Genomic DNA, 18,318 nt, shown 5'->3' with positions numbered 1-18,318 from the left:
TCACCGCCCTGTCTGCTTCTTTTTAAAAATTTCAGTCTTAGGCACAGAATGCCTTTTGTTCAATAATTTTATTCCTAAATTCTTTGGAATCCCTTTCTGAGTTTTCTAGTAGCTCATTGAATCTCTTCAGCTATTTTGAATTCTTTACCAGATAGATCATAATATTCTGTTAATTTGGGTTCAGGTGCTGGAGACTGGTCATTTTCATTTTTTCGATACCATATTACCATGATTTTTCCTGGTGTTTGACATGTGTCTCTGCTGTTGCATTTGAAATAGCACACATCTTTCTTAGTTGTTCACCTTGTTACAATTCAAGACTGGAAATTAGGAACCCTCCTTTTATTTTCCAGAAGGTGGTGGAATAGCTCAAGTTTCTGGTTCCTCTTTTCCTGAGTTGGCTCTGGGGCTGGCTGCCCTGGGGAAGGAGTATAAAAACACTGGTGTAGAAAAATCTGGAGTAGAGTTAAGGGAAGTGCAGGGTTAGCATCTGGGGCTTTGTGTTGCCCACAGCCCAGGAGGGGAATCCTCAGTGGGGGTACTCGGAGAGGTTCCTGCACAGACTCCTGCTGAAATCCTAAGGTTTTTTTCAATACACTTTATTATCCTTGTAAACTGCCTTCCCTTTCCTCTCCTTCCACCCAGTCAGGAGATCCCTCCTCAGTTACTCCTGCTACTGAGGAGAAATGGATACCTCAGCCCCAGCCCCATCCATGGTCAGTTACTCAATACTTTTCTCTCTCTACCTCCTTTGTGAGTAAGGTAGCTGTTGTCACTGCTGGTAAAAGCCCAGCTTGTTACCCTGTCACCTGGGGAGGAGGGCTGACTTCTTGAGTTACTTCTCCTCTGCCTCCAAACTGGTCTCTGTCCCATTTGATGACAGGCCTGGTTCTCCCATGAGGTTGGCTGGATTTCCACAAATTCTCTATCTCCCTGTGTGTCCACCTGTTTTGCACTCTCCAGTTTCGCTCCCCTCCTAACCCCACTTCACTGCAAGAGGGGGTGGGGCAGGCTTACTGACTCCCTTGGATCCGAAGCCCTACCGCCCCCCCCCCCCCCCAGGTCCTACCCACCTACTTCTGAAGCAGCAAAGGTAGAAATCTCTTGGGTGTCCTGGTGTAATGAGCAAAGACACTTTTGTATAGATATGAGTGACCAGTTAGTTGTAAGTAAAAGGGGAGAAAAAACGGGACTTATGCTGCCATGATACTGACGTCACTATTTTTTATATATGGGTTTAAGTTACGTATAGTATCAAGAATTAAAATATTTCATACCTGGAAGCTTCGGTAAGTCACCTGAATTAATTAAAAAAAAAAAAAAAAGGATGGGGGGGCGCGTAATTCCAGGTCAAACACTGCGTGTTAAGGATTGCCTATGAGCATGGCATACCAGCAGGCTATGAATGTTGACTTGGGGTGAATTCCTGGTTCTTGGCAGGAGAAACACCCCCTTTCAAAGCCATTTCTTTGTGTCCTAAAACAAGTAGCCCTTTTGTGAGAAACCTCTAGTGTTTTAATTCATCCCACTTTTTTGTTGTTAATCCTCACCCAAGGATATTTTTTTTCTCCATTGATTTTTAGAGAGAGTGGAAGGAGGGGGAGAGAGAAGCATTTATGTGAGAGAGACACATCAATTTGTTGCCTCCTGCATGTGCTCCAACTGGGGCCAGGGATTGAGGCTGCAAATCGAGGTACATGCCCTTGACTAGAATTGAACCCATGCTCCTTCAGTCTGTGGGCTGACACTAACTAGTGAGCAAATCCAGCTAGGGCTCCATGATTTATTTATTTGTTTATTTATTTAATTGGTTGGGATGACATTGGTCAACATGAACATAGTTTTCACGTGTGGATTTGTGTTACGAAATCTGAATATTGCATCATGTGCCCACCACCCAAAGTCAGATTTTCTCCTGTCACCTGTTAGGACCTCTTTTCCCCTCACCCCCTTCCCTCTGGCAACCCCACACTGCTGTTTGTGTTTATGTTTCAGTTTTATGTCCCACATGAGTAAAATCGTAATTGTTCTTAGCTTTTTCTGACTTATTTCACTTAGCATAATGTTCTCAAGATCCATCCATGTTGTCAAAAATTCATCCTTTCTTATGACTGAGTAGTATTCCATTGCATATATATATATCACATCTTTACCTAGTCCTCTATCGAATAACACTTTGGTTGTTTCCATGTCTTGGCCACCGTGAATAATGCTGCAATGAACATAGGAGTGTGTATATCTGCGAATAAGCGATTTCGAGTTTTTCGGTTACCCAGGAGTGGGGTTGCTGGGTCATTTGGTAGCTCAATTCTTAATTTTTTGAGGAATAACCAGACTGCTTTCCATAGTGGCTGTACCATTTTACATTCCTACCAGCAGTGAATGAAGGTTCCTTTTTTCCCACCCCTCCACCACTTATCTTGTTGATAATGGCCACTCTAACAGGTGTAAAACTACTCATTGTAGTTTTAATTTGCATTTCCCTAATTGCCAGTGAGGTTGAACATCTTATATCTATTGGCTGTCTGTATGTCTTCTTGGGAGAGGTGTATTTTCAGGTCTTCTGTAGGGCTCCTCCCCCCCCCCCACCCCCCTTTTATTTTGGTTATCTTTACCTGAGGACTTTTTTAAAAAAAATATTTTTATTGATTTTAGAGAGGAAGTGAGAGGGAGATAGAAACATCAACGACAAGAATCATTGATTTGCTGCCTCCTGCACACCCGCTACTGGGGATTGAACCCACAACTGGGCATGTGCCCTTGGCTGGAATTGAACCTGGGACCCTTCATTCTGCAGGCTGATGCTCTATCCATTGAGCCTAACCAGCTGGGGGAGGATATTTTTCCATGGATTTTTAGAGTGGAAAGACAGAAATATCGATGTGAGAGAAATACATTGATTGGTTGCCTCCTGGACTCTCCCGACCAGAGCCTGGGCCAGGGAGGAGCCTGCAACCAAGGTATGTGCCCTTGACTGGAATCGAACCCAGAACCCTTCTATCTGCAGGCCAACACTCTATCCACTGAGCCAAACTGGCTAGGGCTAGGGCTAGGGCTAGGGCTAGACTTTTAAATCCATTCCACAAATGAGGCCAACTAAATGTAAGGCACAATGGTAGATCCTGGAAATATGTATTATGACTATCACACAACTTTGTATAGTTTTTTTGTTTAAATGTCTTTATTGATTTTAGAGAGGAAGGGGGAGAGAAACATCAATCGACTGCCTCCTACATGCCTCCCCATCAGGGATTGAGCCTCCAGTCTGGGCATGTGCCCTGATGGGAATTGAGCCAGTAACCCTTTTGGTGCATGGGATGATGCTCAACCAACTCAGTCACACCGGCCTGGGCAGGGCACACAACTTTGCATTTCTTAGTGCTTTTTATTTCAATTCTTTTGGCATATGTAAGTAGCAGAAAGTAAATATGTACATACAAAATAAGTTCTTAAAATGGTTTTAGTATTGGCCAGTCACTGCCATTTTTTTAAAAAGGCATTTTCCTTCAAGATTTTTAAGAAAACTTTTTAAAAAAATTGACTCTAGAGAGAGGAAGAGAGAGAAACATTGAGAGGTTGCCTCCCGCATACTCCCTGACCAAGGATTGAATCCGCAACCTGGGTGTGTACCCTGATTGGGAATCAAACCCACACCTTTTGGTATATGGGATGACGCTTCAACCAACTGAGCCACAATGGCCAGAGCCAGTCACTGATATCTTTATTTTGAAAGTTTGAATTGTCCAACATGTCTAAAGTGCATTTTTGCAGCTAATCAGTAGCAGCATTTGTTTTGTTTATAAAACCTTAAGAAATATTCAGGCAAGAGCTGGAAAAGTCACAATATAAAAGAAAGTGTGATCTATATATCTTCTTCCTTAATCACTCAAGACAAACACTTGCACGGATTAGTTTATGAGTATACAAGAAATATACAAAAAAATATCATTATTAAAAAGGTCCATACGGCAATGAGAAAAGAGGGTCTCTCTTTGCTGTTAATATTAAATATGGCAAGGCGTATTATATAAAAAGTTTGTTGAATCCTAGATGTCTTTGGGAAATCTTTGATCTAGGCCAGTGCATAATGTATCTGAGGTCTGTGAGAGTCAACAAAGCTGGACTTCTCCCAGCATGGTTTTGGAAAAATCACCAACACAATGAAAATGTTCTTTCGTTACCGAGACGTTAGTTCATGGCTTCTTGCGCCTAAAATGCAAAAACAGCATTTAGTGTTGAATTTTGCTATCAATTTCACATTCGGGGCAGTTTAATCTCTAGGAGAGCTCTAAGATAATTCAGCCAAAGGACTTGCATGCATGTATATGAGCATAACCAATGGACAGACTGGGGGGTGGGGACAGCTGGGACGAGGTCAATGGGAGAAAAAGGAGTCTTATGTAATACTTTTAACAATAAAGAATAATAAGAAAAGATAATTCCTGGTTTTATCATGGGAAATATTCAAGTCCTTCTGAGAAAGCAAATAACCGTTACCAACTATGCTTATCTAGTATTAAACTTAAAAAACAGGACGTCTTTCCATCTTTATCCTGTTACAGCGATTTTATATATTGCCTAAGGAATACATGTGTTAAATATGAACACGTGGACTTATTTAAGTAGATATTTGAAAAGGAGGAGTTTTACTAATATGGAAAAAAGACTGTGATCTGGAATGGTCTTTAGAGATCATCCAAGACTCTTGGATATGTGTTTAATAGAAGAGGGAAAGTATGATTCCTTTCCAAACCTATAAATTTCACCATTGTTTTACTTTAGTGAACACTTAATTGCTGTAACAAGACCAAGAGGCACATTAGGAAAGAATGAATTACAGGAAGAGCTATCATCCCTGACAAAAGCCTTTAACCTCCCTTCCTTATAGGTGATCTCAGTTCAGCCTCTGAAAGCTTTGACCATTGGCAGAATATGAACAAGAGTGAGCCAATCTTCCATCTCCTTTTGTTCTTGCAGCTCTAATTGCTCTTATCAAGCCCTGCAAGGTCCTCAGCCCTGTTGCTGCCTGCTGCAGTCTGCCAGTAGGACCCAGGTACGCCAAGGGGTAAGCAAAAGCCACTTATGTCCTCTGAAAAGAAGTGGATGGTAGGGAGAAGGGTGGTGTTGGAAAACATACAGGGCCCAATTACCCATACTCACTTGGGTTGTGCATGATGCTGATATCCAGGTCCCAGCTGAGACCCTGCTCTCATCTCTACAGCCACAGAGCACTGATAGGAAAATTACAGAAGAGGAAAAGATCAGTTCCCTCAGAGTCTATAAAACACAATTCTGTTTAGATAAGTTCCATCAAGGTGAAATCCACCTTGCTTTTCTAGTTCAGCACAGGTACCTGTTAAAATACCAGTCAGATACTTGCAGCTTATTTCACATAGGCCACAAGACTGTGATCTGGAATGTCTTTGGAGATCATCCAAGTAATTTTCCTCGAGAAATTAGTGGCTACAGCTTGCCTGGCCCCCACCTTCCCATATGAGCCTCTTCTTAGGAACAACAGTTCCACAGCAAAGTTCTGCTTCAGAGATTCCCATCCATCTGAAGTGAATTCTTGTTATCCTAGGGCAGCAATTTTCAACCTTTTTCATCTCGTGGCACACAAGCTAATTACTAAAATTCTGCAGCAATACCAAAAATACCTTTGCCTATCTGACAAAAAAATAAAAAAAAGGGTATATACTTTTGATTGATTTACAAAAAAATATATAATAGTAGTAATTTATCTACCCTTTTTGCTCCAATGTGACTTTTTAAAAAAATCAGGTGCCTACACATGTATAGGATTTCTGGTACCAAGAATTAACCAAACAGACACAACCTTATTATGCGACATGACCAATAAATAAGATGCAACTTCAACATTATTATATGACCTATATATTTATGGTTCAAGACAGGGCTGCACTGGCAATGTGAGATCAGACCTCAGCTACTCCAAAGAGCATGAAAAGCTACAGCTGTGGGGCTTAAAATATGACACCCCTAATTTTTATTAAGCAGACAAGTATTTAAGTTTTACCCATACCCTGGTTTCTACATCGGTCCATTCAGACTCTGCACCATCTGGTTGGGCAGGTGCTACTGTGGAAGATCTTCGTTTTCGACTGGAGAAAGGGGAAACATGATGCAACAATTATTTCTGTTGTATATCTAACAACACAAAACATTAGAAATAGGGGAAATAGCACTACAGTTCTTCAGAGAACAAGAACAGAATACACTTTTACAGGCTAGTCTGTTCCTGGAGAATGAGCAGCTAAGAAAACGACAGTCCTCTAAGGGACACATTTGATGCTAACTCACCCAGTCGGTGATTCTTGTTTCAAAGTCTCAATATCAGTAAACTGAACAGCTTGTCCACCACCCCTTGTTTTATAAACATCACCCTAGAGCCAAGAAAAAAGGTCATCATTACACTTTCATACATCCAAATGATAAGCATACAGATATACTTTAAACTGATACTGCAATCACAAAACCAGATGGTGCTTGGGACTGTGGGCCTGTACATTAAAATACTTCAGAAATTTGAGTACAGCTCTCTCACTAAACAAGAGGTCCAATGCATTATAATCAGTAACATTTTTAATTGCAGAAAATATTATTCCTTTTCATTCAACTTATAAAAACTATGCTTAGGATCAAGAAATTTCTGAATGTTCTAAGGCATTATACTTTCCTCTCTGGGTGTGCCATCCCCTTCATATTCAAATAACTGTCTTATTTGAAACTATAGTTATAATAAGAACCATCCTCTAAATTGAATTTGAAATTTAAAACTTTTTTTTCATCTTCCCTGATAATTCATCGACTCTACGTTCAGGGGGAAATTCTTCTATAGACAGACAAAAAAGGGCTTTGGGTAGCTCAATACTAAGTAATTTTGATAGGTCAGATTTTAATGTGGGCTTTTTATCTTGAACTGACAGGAAGCAAAGGTAGTTCTTTGTTTTGGTTTACTTTTCAAGTAGGGGTTAAAACAAAGTACACATTAATTAAAAGTACATAATAAATCTGGCATTCCTTTAACAAACCTGAGAATCTAAACTTCATTAAATAGAAAGCAAATTTAGTCCTGGTTTAACAGATTCAAACCCTAAGCAGTTACTTTAGTTTTGTAACAAAGAGATTATATCATATACCCGTTTATGTCCCAGTGGACAGACACTGCCTGTGTGTCATCGAAGGAATGGAAGGACAAATGGATTTTTGTTGACTTTTTTTCTCCTGTACAAATTTGTTTTTACCTTAATTAGTTTAGTTTCAATCTCCCCATCGGAGGCTAGTTCTTGGTGGGTCAGCATGTACTTCTCACACTTAGCTAGTGCCTTTTCATTTGCAACAGACACTGTGATGGCATGAGGGACATGTGGCTGCATGACTGTTGCAGTTTGCACGTTAGAGGCAGGCTTATGATCTACCCATCTGTCTCCTGCAGAGCGTGATCGTCTGTGTCGGAGACGAAGTGGTGGTGCGTTCTGATCAAGTTGAAAGGAATCAAGAAACAAGCATAACCCAGAATTAATTTAAGGGTATTATTAGAAGTGCAGCAGGTTTGGCTACATTAGTTGCTGACAATATAAAACAAATGCATGAACTTTTTCAAAAGCTAAATATGTTATTCAAATGCTTTAAATGTCCTCTTTGAATTTAAACACAAAACCAACAAGCATCTTTTAACACCAGCTTGTATATTATACATTCTACCAGGAACTTCCCTTTCAACAAAGAACGGAAGGAAAAATTCTGGTAACGCTGTTAGTCTTCCCTGTGTAGGTAGTATTCAAGACAAAATCATTTCATATTCTTAATCAAAACCCAGTATTTGTGCTTGTTATTGTGAGGTAATCTATTAGGCCCACAACTATGGTAAAAGCTTCAATAATAATATCAATAAAAGCCTAAACATTTCATAGATCTCTAAATAAAAGAGAAAACATGCCTTATACAAAGACAAAAAAAATAAAAGCTGATTGGCCCGTATAATACAAAACGCTAAAGAACATAAGGTAAAATTAAGAACCCCATGTATAAAATGAGCAAATGAATGTAAATAAAGTACTTCTGAGTATTTTCTGAAATTTTAAAATCTCTAAACAGAAGTTCATTAAAAAAGGTCAAATACGCCGAGACCGGTTTGGCTCAGTGGATAGAGCGTCGGCCTGCGGACTGAAGGGTCCCGGGTTCGATTCCGGTCAAGGGCATGTGCATGGGTTGCGGGCACATCCCCAGTGGGAGGTGTGCATGAGGCAGCTGGTCGATGTTTCTCTCTCATCGATGTTTCTGACTCTCTATCCCTCTCCCTTCCTCTCTGTGAAAAATCAATAAAATATATTAAAAAAACAAAAACAAAAAAGGTCAAATACAACAATGGCTATAACATATCCCCACCCCCCAAACATTTCATAAATAGTTCCAAGAACCAGATAAATAGTATAATGTCAAACCATTCTCTATCATATAATGAAAAACTATTTGCTTCCAAGTCAAATGTCATGTAAGTTTGGAAAAGCTAAATTTAGCATATTCAATCTGAGAAAACATCATATAAGACATAGTTAATAGTTTGAAACAATGAGTTATCTTTGGTAATTTGCCAATTGTTTGTTTGTAAAACTGAAAGCAAATGAAACCGTGTGCCACAGGCTAAATCCTTCCAAGCTAGTCAAGTATGAAGACTCCAATTTCAAAATGCATATCTAGAGCACTAAAGTATTTTCCCTGTATAATTAGAACAAATGAAGCACTAGTGCTATATCATGACAGTATAAAACACGGCCAATATAGTTTGTCCCAGAAGATCGCCAAGCTTCACAGCAAGCAGGAAACTTTCCATTCTTAGATAGTCTGGCTCTCATGATCTACATTTAGCAAAAGTGATAGTTTTCTTGAGCACATTTAGTAATAAATGTATTCTGAAACAAGCTTCAGAAAGATGACAGACCTTAACAATCTACTACAGTTTATGAAATAAATGATATTTAAAATTTCATCCTTACTGAGTATAATTTCAACCTACAGGACATAATTTTTGACCAACAAACCTAAATGCATAGATACTAGCCTAAACTTTTCTGCTGCACTTCTTAAGAGATTTTGATTTCAAGTGATAAGTTCAAGTATCTCTAGTAAATCCTCTTAAATATCTCCTAGCCAAATTAGGTGTTAAATTAATGTTGACTAGGCATAAGCAAACCATGAGTAGTTTTGTCCATAATCTTTCATGAAATAAAGGGGATTTACTAGAGTTGATCAGAAAGACCAGTCACCATCATTTGCTCCCTAAAAAGGTTTAAAGCAGTATCTGCAAAGAACAGAACTTAAGAGACTTAAAAAAAAAAAAAATCAAAGGCAAATAGTTACTATAAGATTAATTTGTTTAGAAGAAAAAATTTAAAAGAGCTATATATTAAGATTTTACTAAATGTAAGTTCACATTAGTAACTTGGTTCATTTATTCAGATTTAGGGAGAAACTTTACCTTAATCCTTAAGAAGAAAATATAAATGTGGATTTATTTAAACACCCTTGATTGAGGCAGAGCCCTTGTAAATTGAAATAAAGGTCTTGAGATTAAAAGCAATTTATTAGGCATGCAAACCTTCAGTAGTTATAAAATAACTGGCCTGGACTCTTCAAAATAGTCCATGTCATGAAAATAAAAAAAAGAGCAGAGGACTATATATTAAAAGAGATTAAAGAAACATAACAACCACATGCAAAGCATTCACCTTGATAGAATCATGCATGGAAAACAGGAAAACCATTGCTGGGACAACTGGGGAAATGTAAACATGAACTATATATCAGAGGACGTTTACTCAGAGTTAATATTACCTTTCTTTAGTGTGATAAAGATGATGGTTATAAAGAATTATGTCCTTATTCTTAGGGATGAAGTATCATGAAGTCTGACTACTTTCAAAGATTCAAGGAAAAAAATGTTTACATATCTATATAAAGTAACGATTGGTACATGTAGGTAAGGGGAAAAAAAGATACTGTACCATTCTTTCAACTTTTCTTTGAGTTTGAAATTTTTCAAAATAAAAGTTGGAAAGATAGTTTTAAAAAGTAAAAGTTAAAAAAATAAAAGTTCAAAAGCAGCAAAAAACCTAACTTGGGAAGAAGCCATAAGAAAAAAAATTTGGAGCCCGGCTGGTGTGGGTCAGTGGTTGAGCATCAACCCATGAACCAGGTCATGGTTGTATTCCCCGTCAGGATACATGCCCAGGTTTCGGGCTCGATCCCAAGTAGGGGGCATGCAGGAGGCAGCCAATCAATGACTCTCTCATCATAGGTGTTTCTCTCTCTCCCTCTTTGAAATCAACAAGAAAATATTAAAAAAAAAAAAAAAAATCAGAAAATGTGCTATGACACTCATATTCACATGCTTATTAGCTTATGCAACTAAAAAGCACAGATTACTCCGGCATGTGCCCTACTGACCGTGTTCACTGAACACAGGCACTTTAAAAAAATGTGTTTTTTAATTATTATTTTAAAATCTTTTTTTTCTTTGTTTTTATTGATTTCATAGAGGAAGGGAGAGGGAAAGAGAGAAAAACATTGACTGGCTGTCTCCAGCATGCCCCCTACAGGGGATTGAGCTTGAAAACTGTGCGTGCTCTTACCAGTAATGAAACCAGTGACCTAGTGGTGCATGGGATGATGCTCAACCAATTGAACCACATGGGCCAGGCTTTTTCAGCTCAAGAGCTAGGCCTCAATTTTGGGATGATTTTATCTTTCAAATTAATATAAAAATTAGACCTTGTTTATAATGGACCTCACCCACCTTTCTGTCGAATTTTCTGAACCAAGGTATAAAAACACAAGATTAAATTCTATTGCTATAATGCTTTAAAATGACACTGGCACTAACCCTGTAGCATTGATCCTCTTCTACTTCTATCTCATTTCTGAATGTAGGAACCAACTCCCTGCCTTCAGTCCAGTACATCCCTCGCCTTCTGTCTGACACGATACAAGTTTTACTTTGTCCTGGCTCCTGCTGCCTACGCCTTGCAATGGATGTGACATTGGGAGGTGTGTTGTACGAAGGAATTTTCTGCTCCCATTCCGAAATACAGGAAGCTACAGAGATGCTGCTGCAAGAGTTAGAGCGCCTATGTAGATGTGGCTGGCTCATGAGTTGCTGGCCGTTGGAAATCTGAGCAATAGAGTTACCAGAAAGCTAAAAAAATTGAAAAGAAATTAATGAGCAAGACTGAAAAACTGAGAGAAAGAATTCATTACTTTCTATAATTTAACACATGAAGATAACATTATAATTATTTGTACTAAATTACTACATTTTTATACTAAATTTGTGTTTATACTAGATTAAAAACAAATAGATGTCTGAGAAATATAAGTAATACAAAACAAAAAACTGATTCTCATAAAAACAGTCACCTAACCTATCCCTAAGTTACTGCACAACTACACATAACTTACAGGTACTGGCGATGGAGAAACAGATCTTGGAGCAGCTTTTTCTCGATCCCGCTCCCGAGAGGGTCTCTCTGGCTTTTCAGTTTTGGGTTCAGTAACAATAGCCTTCAGTTGTTTCAGTTTCTCATCTTTCACCCAGAGCTTATTTTGCATCTCCAGTTGTTTAGCTGCTACTCGACGCTCCTGTGGATTATCAGTGGTAATATATGTACACTCTGCACGTCCGCCAGATGACTGAAACCCTGTCATACAAACTATAGTGCTCCAGTTCTTCCTGAGGTAACTACACTTCATGTTGATGAATTTCAAGGGCAGAGAAAGGAATGAACTGAATAGGCAACTACTGCCACCACCACCAAAACCCTAACCCAGGTAGTCATTCAAAACACTACAATTTGAAATAAGTCACCCGTCTCTGCGATAGCAGAGGGATGACACTCACGCATTCTTTCTCCCACTTCATTGTTGTTTCCGTCACCATGCCTTGCAACCTGGCTTCTAGTCTGCGTTTGTCAGAAAACTGTTGCTGAAGTTTCTGATTCTGGGCCTCAAGTTCCTGTTGCAGATTGCGCTTATCTTCTTCATAGATAGTAGTTGTTTTCTCTAAAATTTCAATCTGGAAGGCAGACCGTTATGTTCAATAATTGGTATGTAAATATATAGCTCTAAAACAATCTTTTATAATTTGTTTATGGCAAGCAGAATTGTGGAAAGAAAAAATCATGGATAAAGCATTTTCCTCTAAAATTTCACCTGAATTTACTACCTTAATTCCTAGAAATGACAACTTTTTAAACATGTTCCTCATACTGAAAGATGAAGTTATAAATGATTTAATGTAAAAATTATTTTCCCCTAAAATCAGGCCTAATATTTTTTCATTCTTCTTATCAGCCAGGTCATCCTAACAGTCCGAATTCCCAGACACTGGACTGCTGCTTGGTTTGGTCCTAAGTCTAGTCACTGGGCCTGTGCTAGTGGAGGCTGGTCAATGTTGGAGGAAGATGTTGCTTTTTCTATATCCAGCACTGCCTCAGGCCCAGGGTCTCTGCACAGCTGACTACTGTGTTGGCAGGAAGAAGGGCACCATGTATTATACTGAGGTGTGTTGTATGAAGGTGGAGTCAAAATGGACCTTGGTTCAGCAACCTCAGTAGAGTTCTGGCTAAGAAAGAATTCAGAGCCAACACTCAAACAATAAGACAGTTTATTTAGAAAGTCACAGAGGTAGAAGTGAGCAGTGGAAAAAAATAAGTTAGATAAAAGGGACCCTTGGAGCTTAGGAAAGACAAAGGTAAAGGTCACGGGGCGGGGGGAGAAGGGGCATGGGTGGGAGATGGGAAAGGAGCCGTCCTTCTCCAGGGAGGGAGAGCGCCAGGCCTAAAATTTAAAATTTATTTCATTATTATTTAAAAAAAATTCTTACCAGAGGATATGTTTCCATTGAATTTTAAAAAGAGACAAAGGGAAGAAAGAGGGCAGAAGGGAGGGAGGGACATCGCTTGGTTGCCTCTGTATGCCCCATGACCAGGATCGAACCTGCCACCTTTTGGTGTATGGGACTACCCACCAACCAACTGAACCACTCGGCCAGAACCTAAAATTTTATTTTTAAGGTTATTTTGGTTGAGATTAATTTCTCTCTAAAATGAGTGTTCCCCCCAAATGATTCTCTATAAATGAGTGAACAAACATATATTGTCTAGTAATAAGTTAGAAAACCAAGCTATAATCAAAGCTAAGCTCTAGAAAGCCCTTTATAAAGCTTATTTGATTGGGCCAGAGAACATCTTCAACTGTTAACATCTAACTCATAAAATTAAAGAGTGTAACATCCCTTTTATGCTTTTCACTCACATTTCCTCTTTTTGGGGGGTGGTAGGTTGAAGATTAGCAAATAACTAAGTGATAACTCTTAGCAGTATTTATAGACCTGGAGAGCATAAGGATTAAGTCAGAGAACAGTAGTAAATACCCATTCTAATATTGTCAAAACCAACCTTATATTCTAAAGTTTTGGTTTTTTTCTCCAGTCGTTCTATTTCCAATTTTTGTCCTGAGATCACCTTTTCTTTTTCATTCAGTTTTCCTTGAATGGAGTTTTCTTTATTTGAAACACCCTTGTCAAATTCTTGCAACATACCTTTAAAAGTAAGAGCTGAAACAAAAGCATGCAGGTTTTGTTTATTCCAATTCCAAAATAACAAACGCGCTCAACTTTTTTAGCCAATACTATAGTCTTTCATTTTGCACTATGACATCCCAGTCCTTATGGGTAAATAATTGGCTTTAAAACAACAAATACAAAACCAGAAATAACAGATTCATCCTAGGAACAGTTAGATCCAAATCGAATCTCTAGTCACCACTTACTAGATATGTAACTTGGGCAAGTTATTTATCTGAGCACATTTCCTCATTTCAAAGTGGGAATTTAAATAGCACTTATCTCATACTTTTTTTTTTTTGGTGAAGATGAAAATGAATTGATGATGGTGCTAGAAATAGATATATCACTGAGCATTAACTGTGTACCAGGCTGTTCACTCTTCTACATGATTTTTATAAATTATCTCACAAAAACCCTCTGAAGTAGAACAATTACAATCCCCATTTTGTGGACAGGGAACTAAGAAAGAGAGGATTAAATAATCTGCCCAAAGGTACAGTTATAAAGTGCCTTGCAAATAAGTAGTAGGAACTACAAGTAGCTATTACTCCTTTGTGTACATCACTTGTTAGTTTTAAAATGGGAGACAATACACACCAACTTTTTTCGTTTGCTTTACTTTCTTTGAATTAAAAAAAAAAAAAAAAAGCCATGGGAAAAGTTCCTTGTTAGTCTAATTAAACAATGCCTTGAGCACTCACTACAAGTGCAAAGAGAGACAAAATAATCCTTTCTTAAAAATCCACCCCACTACAAAACTCAGATTCATTACAAATTTCTAGAGTTAAAATGATTGTAAAAGGTTTTGGCCTTACATTGTTTGGTGAACTCATCCATCATCATTTGTCGTAGCTGATGGCGTTTCTCTAATGTTTCAATAAGCCTGGGGAGAGTCTGCTCATCATTGATATCCAAAATCTCGCAGGACGGCAAGGGTGGAAAACTCTGTAAGACCACTTCTGTAACCAACAGTTCTGTATTGAATTATAAAAAAAATTTTAAAGTTACACAGCAGAGAAAGAACTTATTTACACAAGTTTAACACTGATTAGAGCTCCAGTCCAATTAACTGTATTTTCTTGAGTTGTCATAATCATACTTTTAGCTGTAAAAAGAAAACCAGGAAAAGTTAAAAAATATGAGTTAATCATATGTAACAAAAGAAGTCTCATTTATATTCTACTGGTTCCGATTTCTTTTTGCACTTGATGCTTTAGGGTAAGAGAAATGAACAGTTTTCTTATGTGAAATAGATTAAAAAGACAGACCAATCAGTGGACAAATAATCTGATTCCAAAACATACCATCTCCAACTGGACCTGCCCGAACGTGGTTCCTGTATCGCCGTCCAGGTGTTAAACCACATATTGCCTTGTCTACTGGTCTTGCTACTTCAACTTCCTGGGTCACTTCTGCAAATCTCATGACTTGCTAAGACACAAAACAAATGGAAGTGTTTTTGTTTGTTTGTTCTTGTTTTTACAAATAAACATATCCAAGTCCTGTTTGTTCTTGTTTTTACAAATAAACATATCCAAGTCCTGCCTCAGAAATTACTATGAAACAATATTAAATTGACCATCAGCTCATTTCTGTAACTGATGGTTCTGCACCAATTCTTTAAATGTTCAAAATGTCATTCTTCACAGATAGTTGTCAGAGAGTTGTTTTCTCTGTAGAAACCTGAGACTGTATAGGATAAATACATTAAAATTACCAAGCTTTCTTCATAATCTTCAGCCTTTGGATTCACACACACGATCATGCGTACTTTTCCTTCCCCATCAAAATAGTTCTTGAACAGATGGGTTAACTTTGAATCTCGATATGGAACCATCTATAAATACATTCAAATCCAAATAAACATGTAAGGCAAAAAAGGCACACAAATAAACTATACAAATGAAAGGCTGTTGCTTACCTTGTTAGTTCCATACATTTGGTTCTCTCTCAGGACTTCCATACATGTTCTTAGCGTCATTAGTGATTGGTTAATGTTACCTAACAGAAAAATATACACAGAAGACATCTGAAAAAAACAGTGTAGTCTGTTTGGCTATAAAATCCCTATTGCATACAACTATTAGATGGAATTAACAGATTTTAGTGGCTCAATTTAAAGAGCTGTCCATGCATGGTCTGGCAGTATTTTAATAGCAGTGTTTCAGGAGAGGTTAAATATCATCCTTCAGGGATTCATCAAAAGGACACTCCAATGAATGCAACATTACACTTCATGACCCATTTTCTTCCAAATCTTAAATTCCGTGAAATAGTATATTAGATGTAGCTGTTTAATGTCCTCATATAAAATATTATCTCTAAAGCATGGCCATTTCAGGCTACAGTTGGCTCCATCAACACTGAAATCTCTCCTGCACCAAGAGGGGCTCCTGTTTCTAAGTCAAATGTCTTAGGACCCAGCTAATCCTTGTCCCTCTACATTTAAAGTAACAAGTATTTTTAGGTGGCATACTTGTTACTTTTGACCACTTTTGTTTGGATTTCTGAACAAAGACAAGTCTGAAAAATTAATCAAGCCTCCAATAGCACAGGAGATCTCACCTGCATAAACCCCAAAAGTACGTAAGAATTTGTTTATTTTGGAACTCTGATTAAGGTTGACTAAACCATATTTTCATCCTTGGCCACCCTCTCAAAACACATGGCTCATCTGTACCCTCATAATATTCCATGATTCATGATTTATCTTCCTTGACCTCCAACTCCCAATGTCCTTTCTTCTACCACAGTGCTCTCAGGAACCCATATTTGTTAACAGATTTCCCTAAATCCTCAAGCTCTCACAGAACAATCCATTCATTTCTTTCCCTAATGGCCAGGTGTCCATATTGTCCATGCATACACTTCAGGGAGTCTGCATACTTGATGGGAAATAAGTTACTTCTTTATTTTTATAGCACTTACAGTTATTGCTAATCTCATGATATTTATATTCATTACTACTTTGAAAGTATGTAGTTACTAGACCTGCTGGTGGGTTTTTACTTAAAGCAGCACATAAATTACTGTATGACAAATGCTTTAAGAATACTTTAAGTATTTCAATCTAATTGGTTTCCTTTATAATCCTATGTATTTTATGCCATATATTAAAAAACCAGAGGCCCGATGCATGAAATTTGTGCAAGAGTAGGCCTTCCTTCCCCTGGCTGCCGGCTTCCCTCCGGCACCAGGAACCTGGGCTTCCCTCACAGCTCTGGCTTCATCTGGACAGTTGTCTGGAAGGACGTCCGGTCTAATTAGCACATTACGCTTTTATTATTATAGATACTATTCTGGAAAATGTCCACAGGCTTTACCCTGTACCCATGGCACAAAGCCCTGAAACCTTACCCTTATTTTCCCGTAAGGGTAGTGCTCTCCCCCTGCAGCACTTTTTGAGTAAAAGTTGCTTGTTTTCTAAAGCCTGACATTGATAAGGATGGTGAATAGAGGGAGGCCAGCAACGTTTTCCTAATTCCTTGCTGCTGCCTTCTAATGTTCCTCCTACATGCCAGCTCCTGGGTCATTTCAGTATTTATGAGGAGAATCACTCTCACATGCAGTCAGAAGGCCCTGTCCTCAACTCCAGTAAATCTTTATCTCCTTACCAATAATGTAGCCAAACAACCACACCATCTTGGGGAACCTGAGGCTGTCACATGCCCCAACCACAACTGTCTTCTCTTCTAGTTCTCACTCCCTAAACCTGTGTTCCTCATCCATATTAACAATGACAGTCCTTCCTGTTTCTTCCCTCTAAGCATCTGAACCATTAGGTTTAAAAAAACACCAAAAAACAAAACACCAACAAATAAATCCCAGGTTTCTACTTTGTTCCCAATCCCACTACAACTCTTTCCACATCAAGGTTAATCCTTCTTATTATCTGAATTCCAGATTCCTGATCTTCTTATACAATAGTCCCCTCATATCCACAAGTGATACGTACCAAGACCCCCAGTGGATGACTGATAGTACCAAACCCTATACATACTATGTTTTTCTCTACACATACATATCTATGATAAAGTTTAATTTATAAATTAGGCACAGTAGGGGATTAGCAACAATAACTAATAAAAATATACTATAATAAAAGTTATGTAAATGTGACATTGTTAAATAAAGGTTTCTTGAACACAAGCACTGTGATACCAGACAGTCTATGCTGAGATGGCTACTAAGTGACTAACAGGTGGACAGTGTATACAACGTGGACAGGTCCCAGGAAGGACAGTGCAAGATTTCATAATGCTACTCGGTGCAAAACTGTAAGTTATGAACTAGTTCTAGAATTTTCCATTTAACATTTCAGACTACAGTTGACTTTGGGTAACTGAAACCAGGGAAAGCAAAACCACACAGATAAGGGGACTACTGTATACACATATGTAATGTGTATTTTTTTTAGTTATTTCATAATCCCTTAAGTCACCTTCTTTGTTCTTCATAGGCTCTTTATTTATAATTTAATATATTTTTATTGATTTCAGAGAGGAAAAGGAGAGGGAGAGAGAGAGAGAGAAACAGCAATGCCGAGAGAATCATTGATTGCCTGCCTCCTGCATGTCCCCCACTGGGGATTGAGCTCTCAACCCGGGTATGTGCGCTGACCGGGAATCGAGCTGTGACCACATAGTCGACACTCAACCACTGAGCCACAGTGA

At 38.3% G+C, this 18,318-nt stretch overlaps 1 protein-coding gene across 6 annotated transcripts in view; it reads right to left on the bottom strand.

Annotated features, from left to right (window-relative positions):
* Positions 1-3,704: 3,704 nt before the first annotated feature.
* The window catches only part of KIF23 (kinesin family member 23), a 42,885-nt gene continuing 28,271 nt past the window's right edge, over positions 3,705-18,318 (bottom strand). For 5 of the 6 annotated variants that reach the window (XM_036306016.1, XM_036306036.1, XM_036306027.1 and 2 more), the window contains 13 exons: positions 15,567-15,646; positions 15,363-15,482; positions 14,950-15,076; positions 14,461-14,619; positions 13,476-13,633; positions 11,918-12,091; positions 11,479-11,658; positions 10,904-11,215; positions 7,266-7,496; positions 6,322-6,404; positions 6,044-6,122; positions 5,161-5,231; positions 3,705-4,209 (listed from right to left, as the gene is read on the bottom strand). In XM_036306016.1, coding sequence (XP_036161909.1) covers positions 4,194-4,209; positions 5,161-5,231; positions 6,044-6,122; positions 6,322-6,404; positions 7,266-7,496; positions 10,904-11,215; positions 11,479-11,658; positions 11,918-12,091; positions 13,476-13,633; positions 14,461-14,619; positions 14,950-15,076; positions 15,363-15,482; positions 15,567-15,646 — 1,790 coding nt within the window. In that variant the 3' untranslated portion in view covers positions 3,705-4,193. The remainder of the gene's footprint in view (positions 4,210-5,160; positions 5,232-6,043; positions 6,123-6,321; positions 6,405-7,265; positions 7,497-10,903; positions 11,216-11,478; positions 11,659-11,917; positions 12,092-13,475; positions 13,634-14,460; positions 14,620-14,949; positions 15,077-15,362; positions 15,483-15,566; positions 15,647-18,318) is intronic. The other variant, XM_036306049.1, reaches the window with a different exon arrangement.

The sequence above is a fragment of the Myotis myotis genome, unplaced genomic scaffold, assembly GCF_014108235.1.
Source record: "Myotis myotis isolate mMyoMyo1 unplaced genomic scaffold, mMyoMyo1.p scaffold_m19_p_1, whole genome shotgun sequence".
In the NCBI taxonomy this organism is placed as follows: domain Eukaryota; kingdom Metazoa; phylum Chordata; class Mammalia; order Chiroptera; family Vespertilionidae; genus Myotis; species Myotis myotis.
The sequence above is the reverse complement of the archived record's forward strand: the minus strand, read 5'-3'. Positions and strand labels throughout refer to the sequence as shown.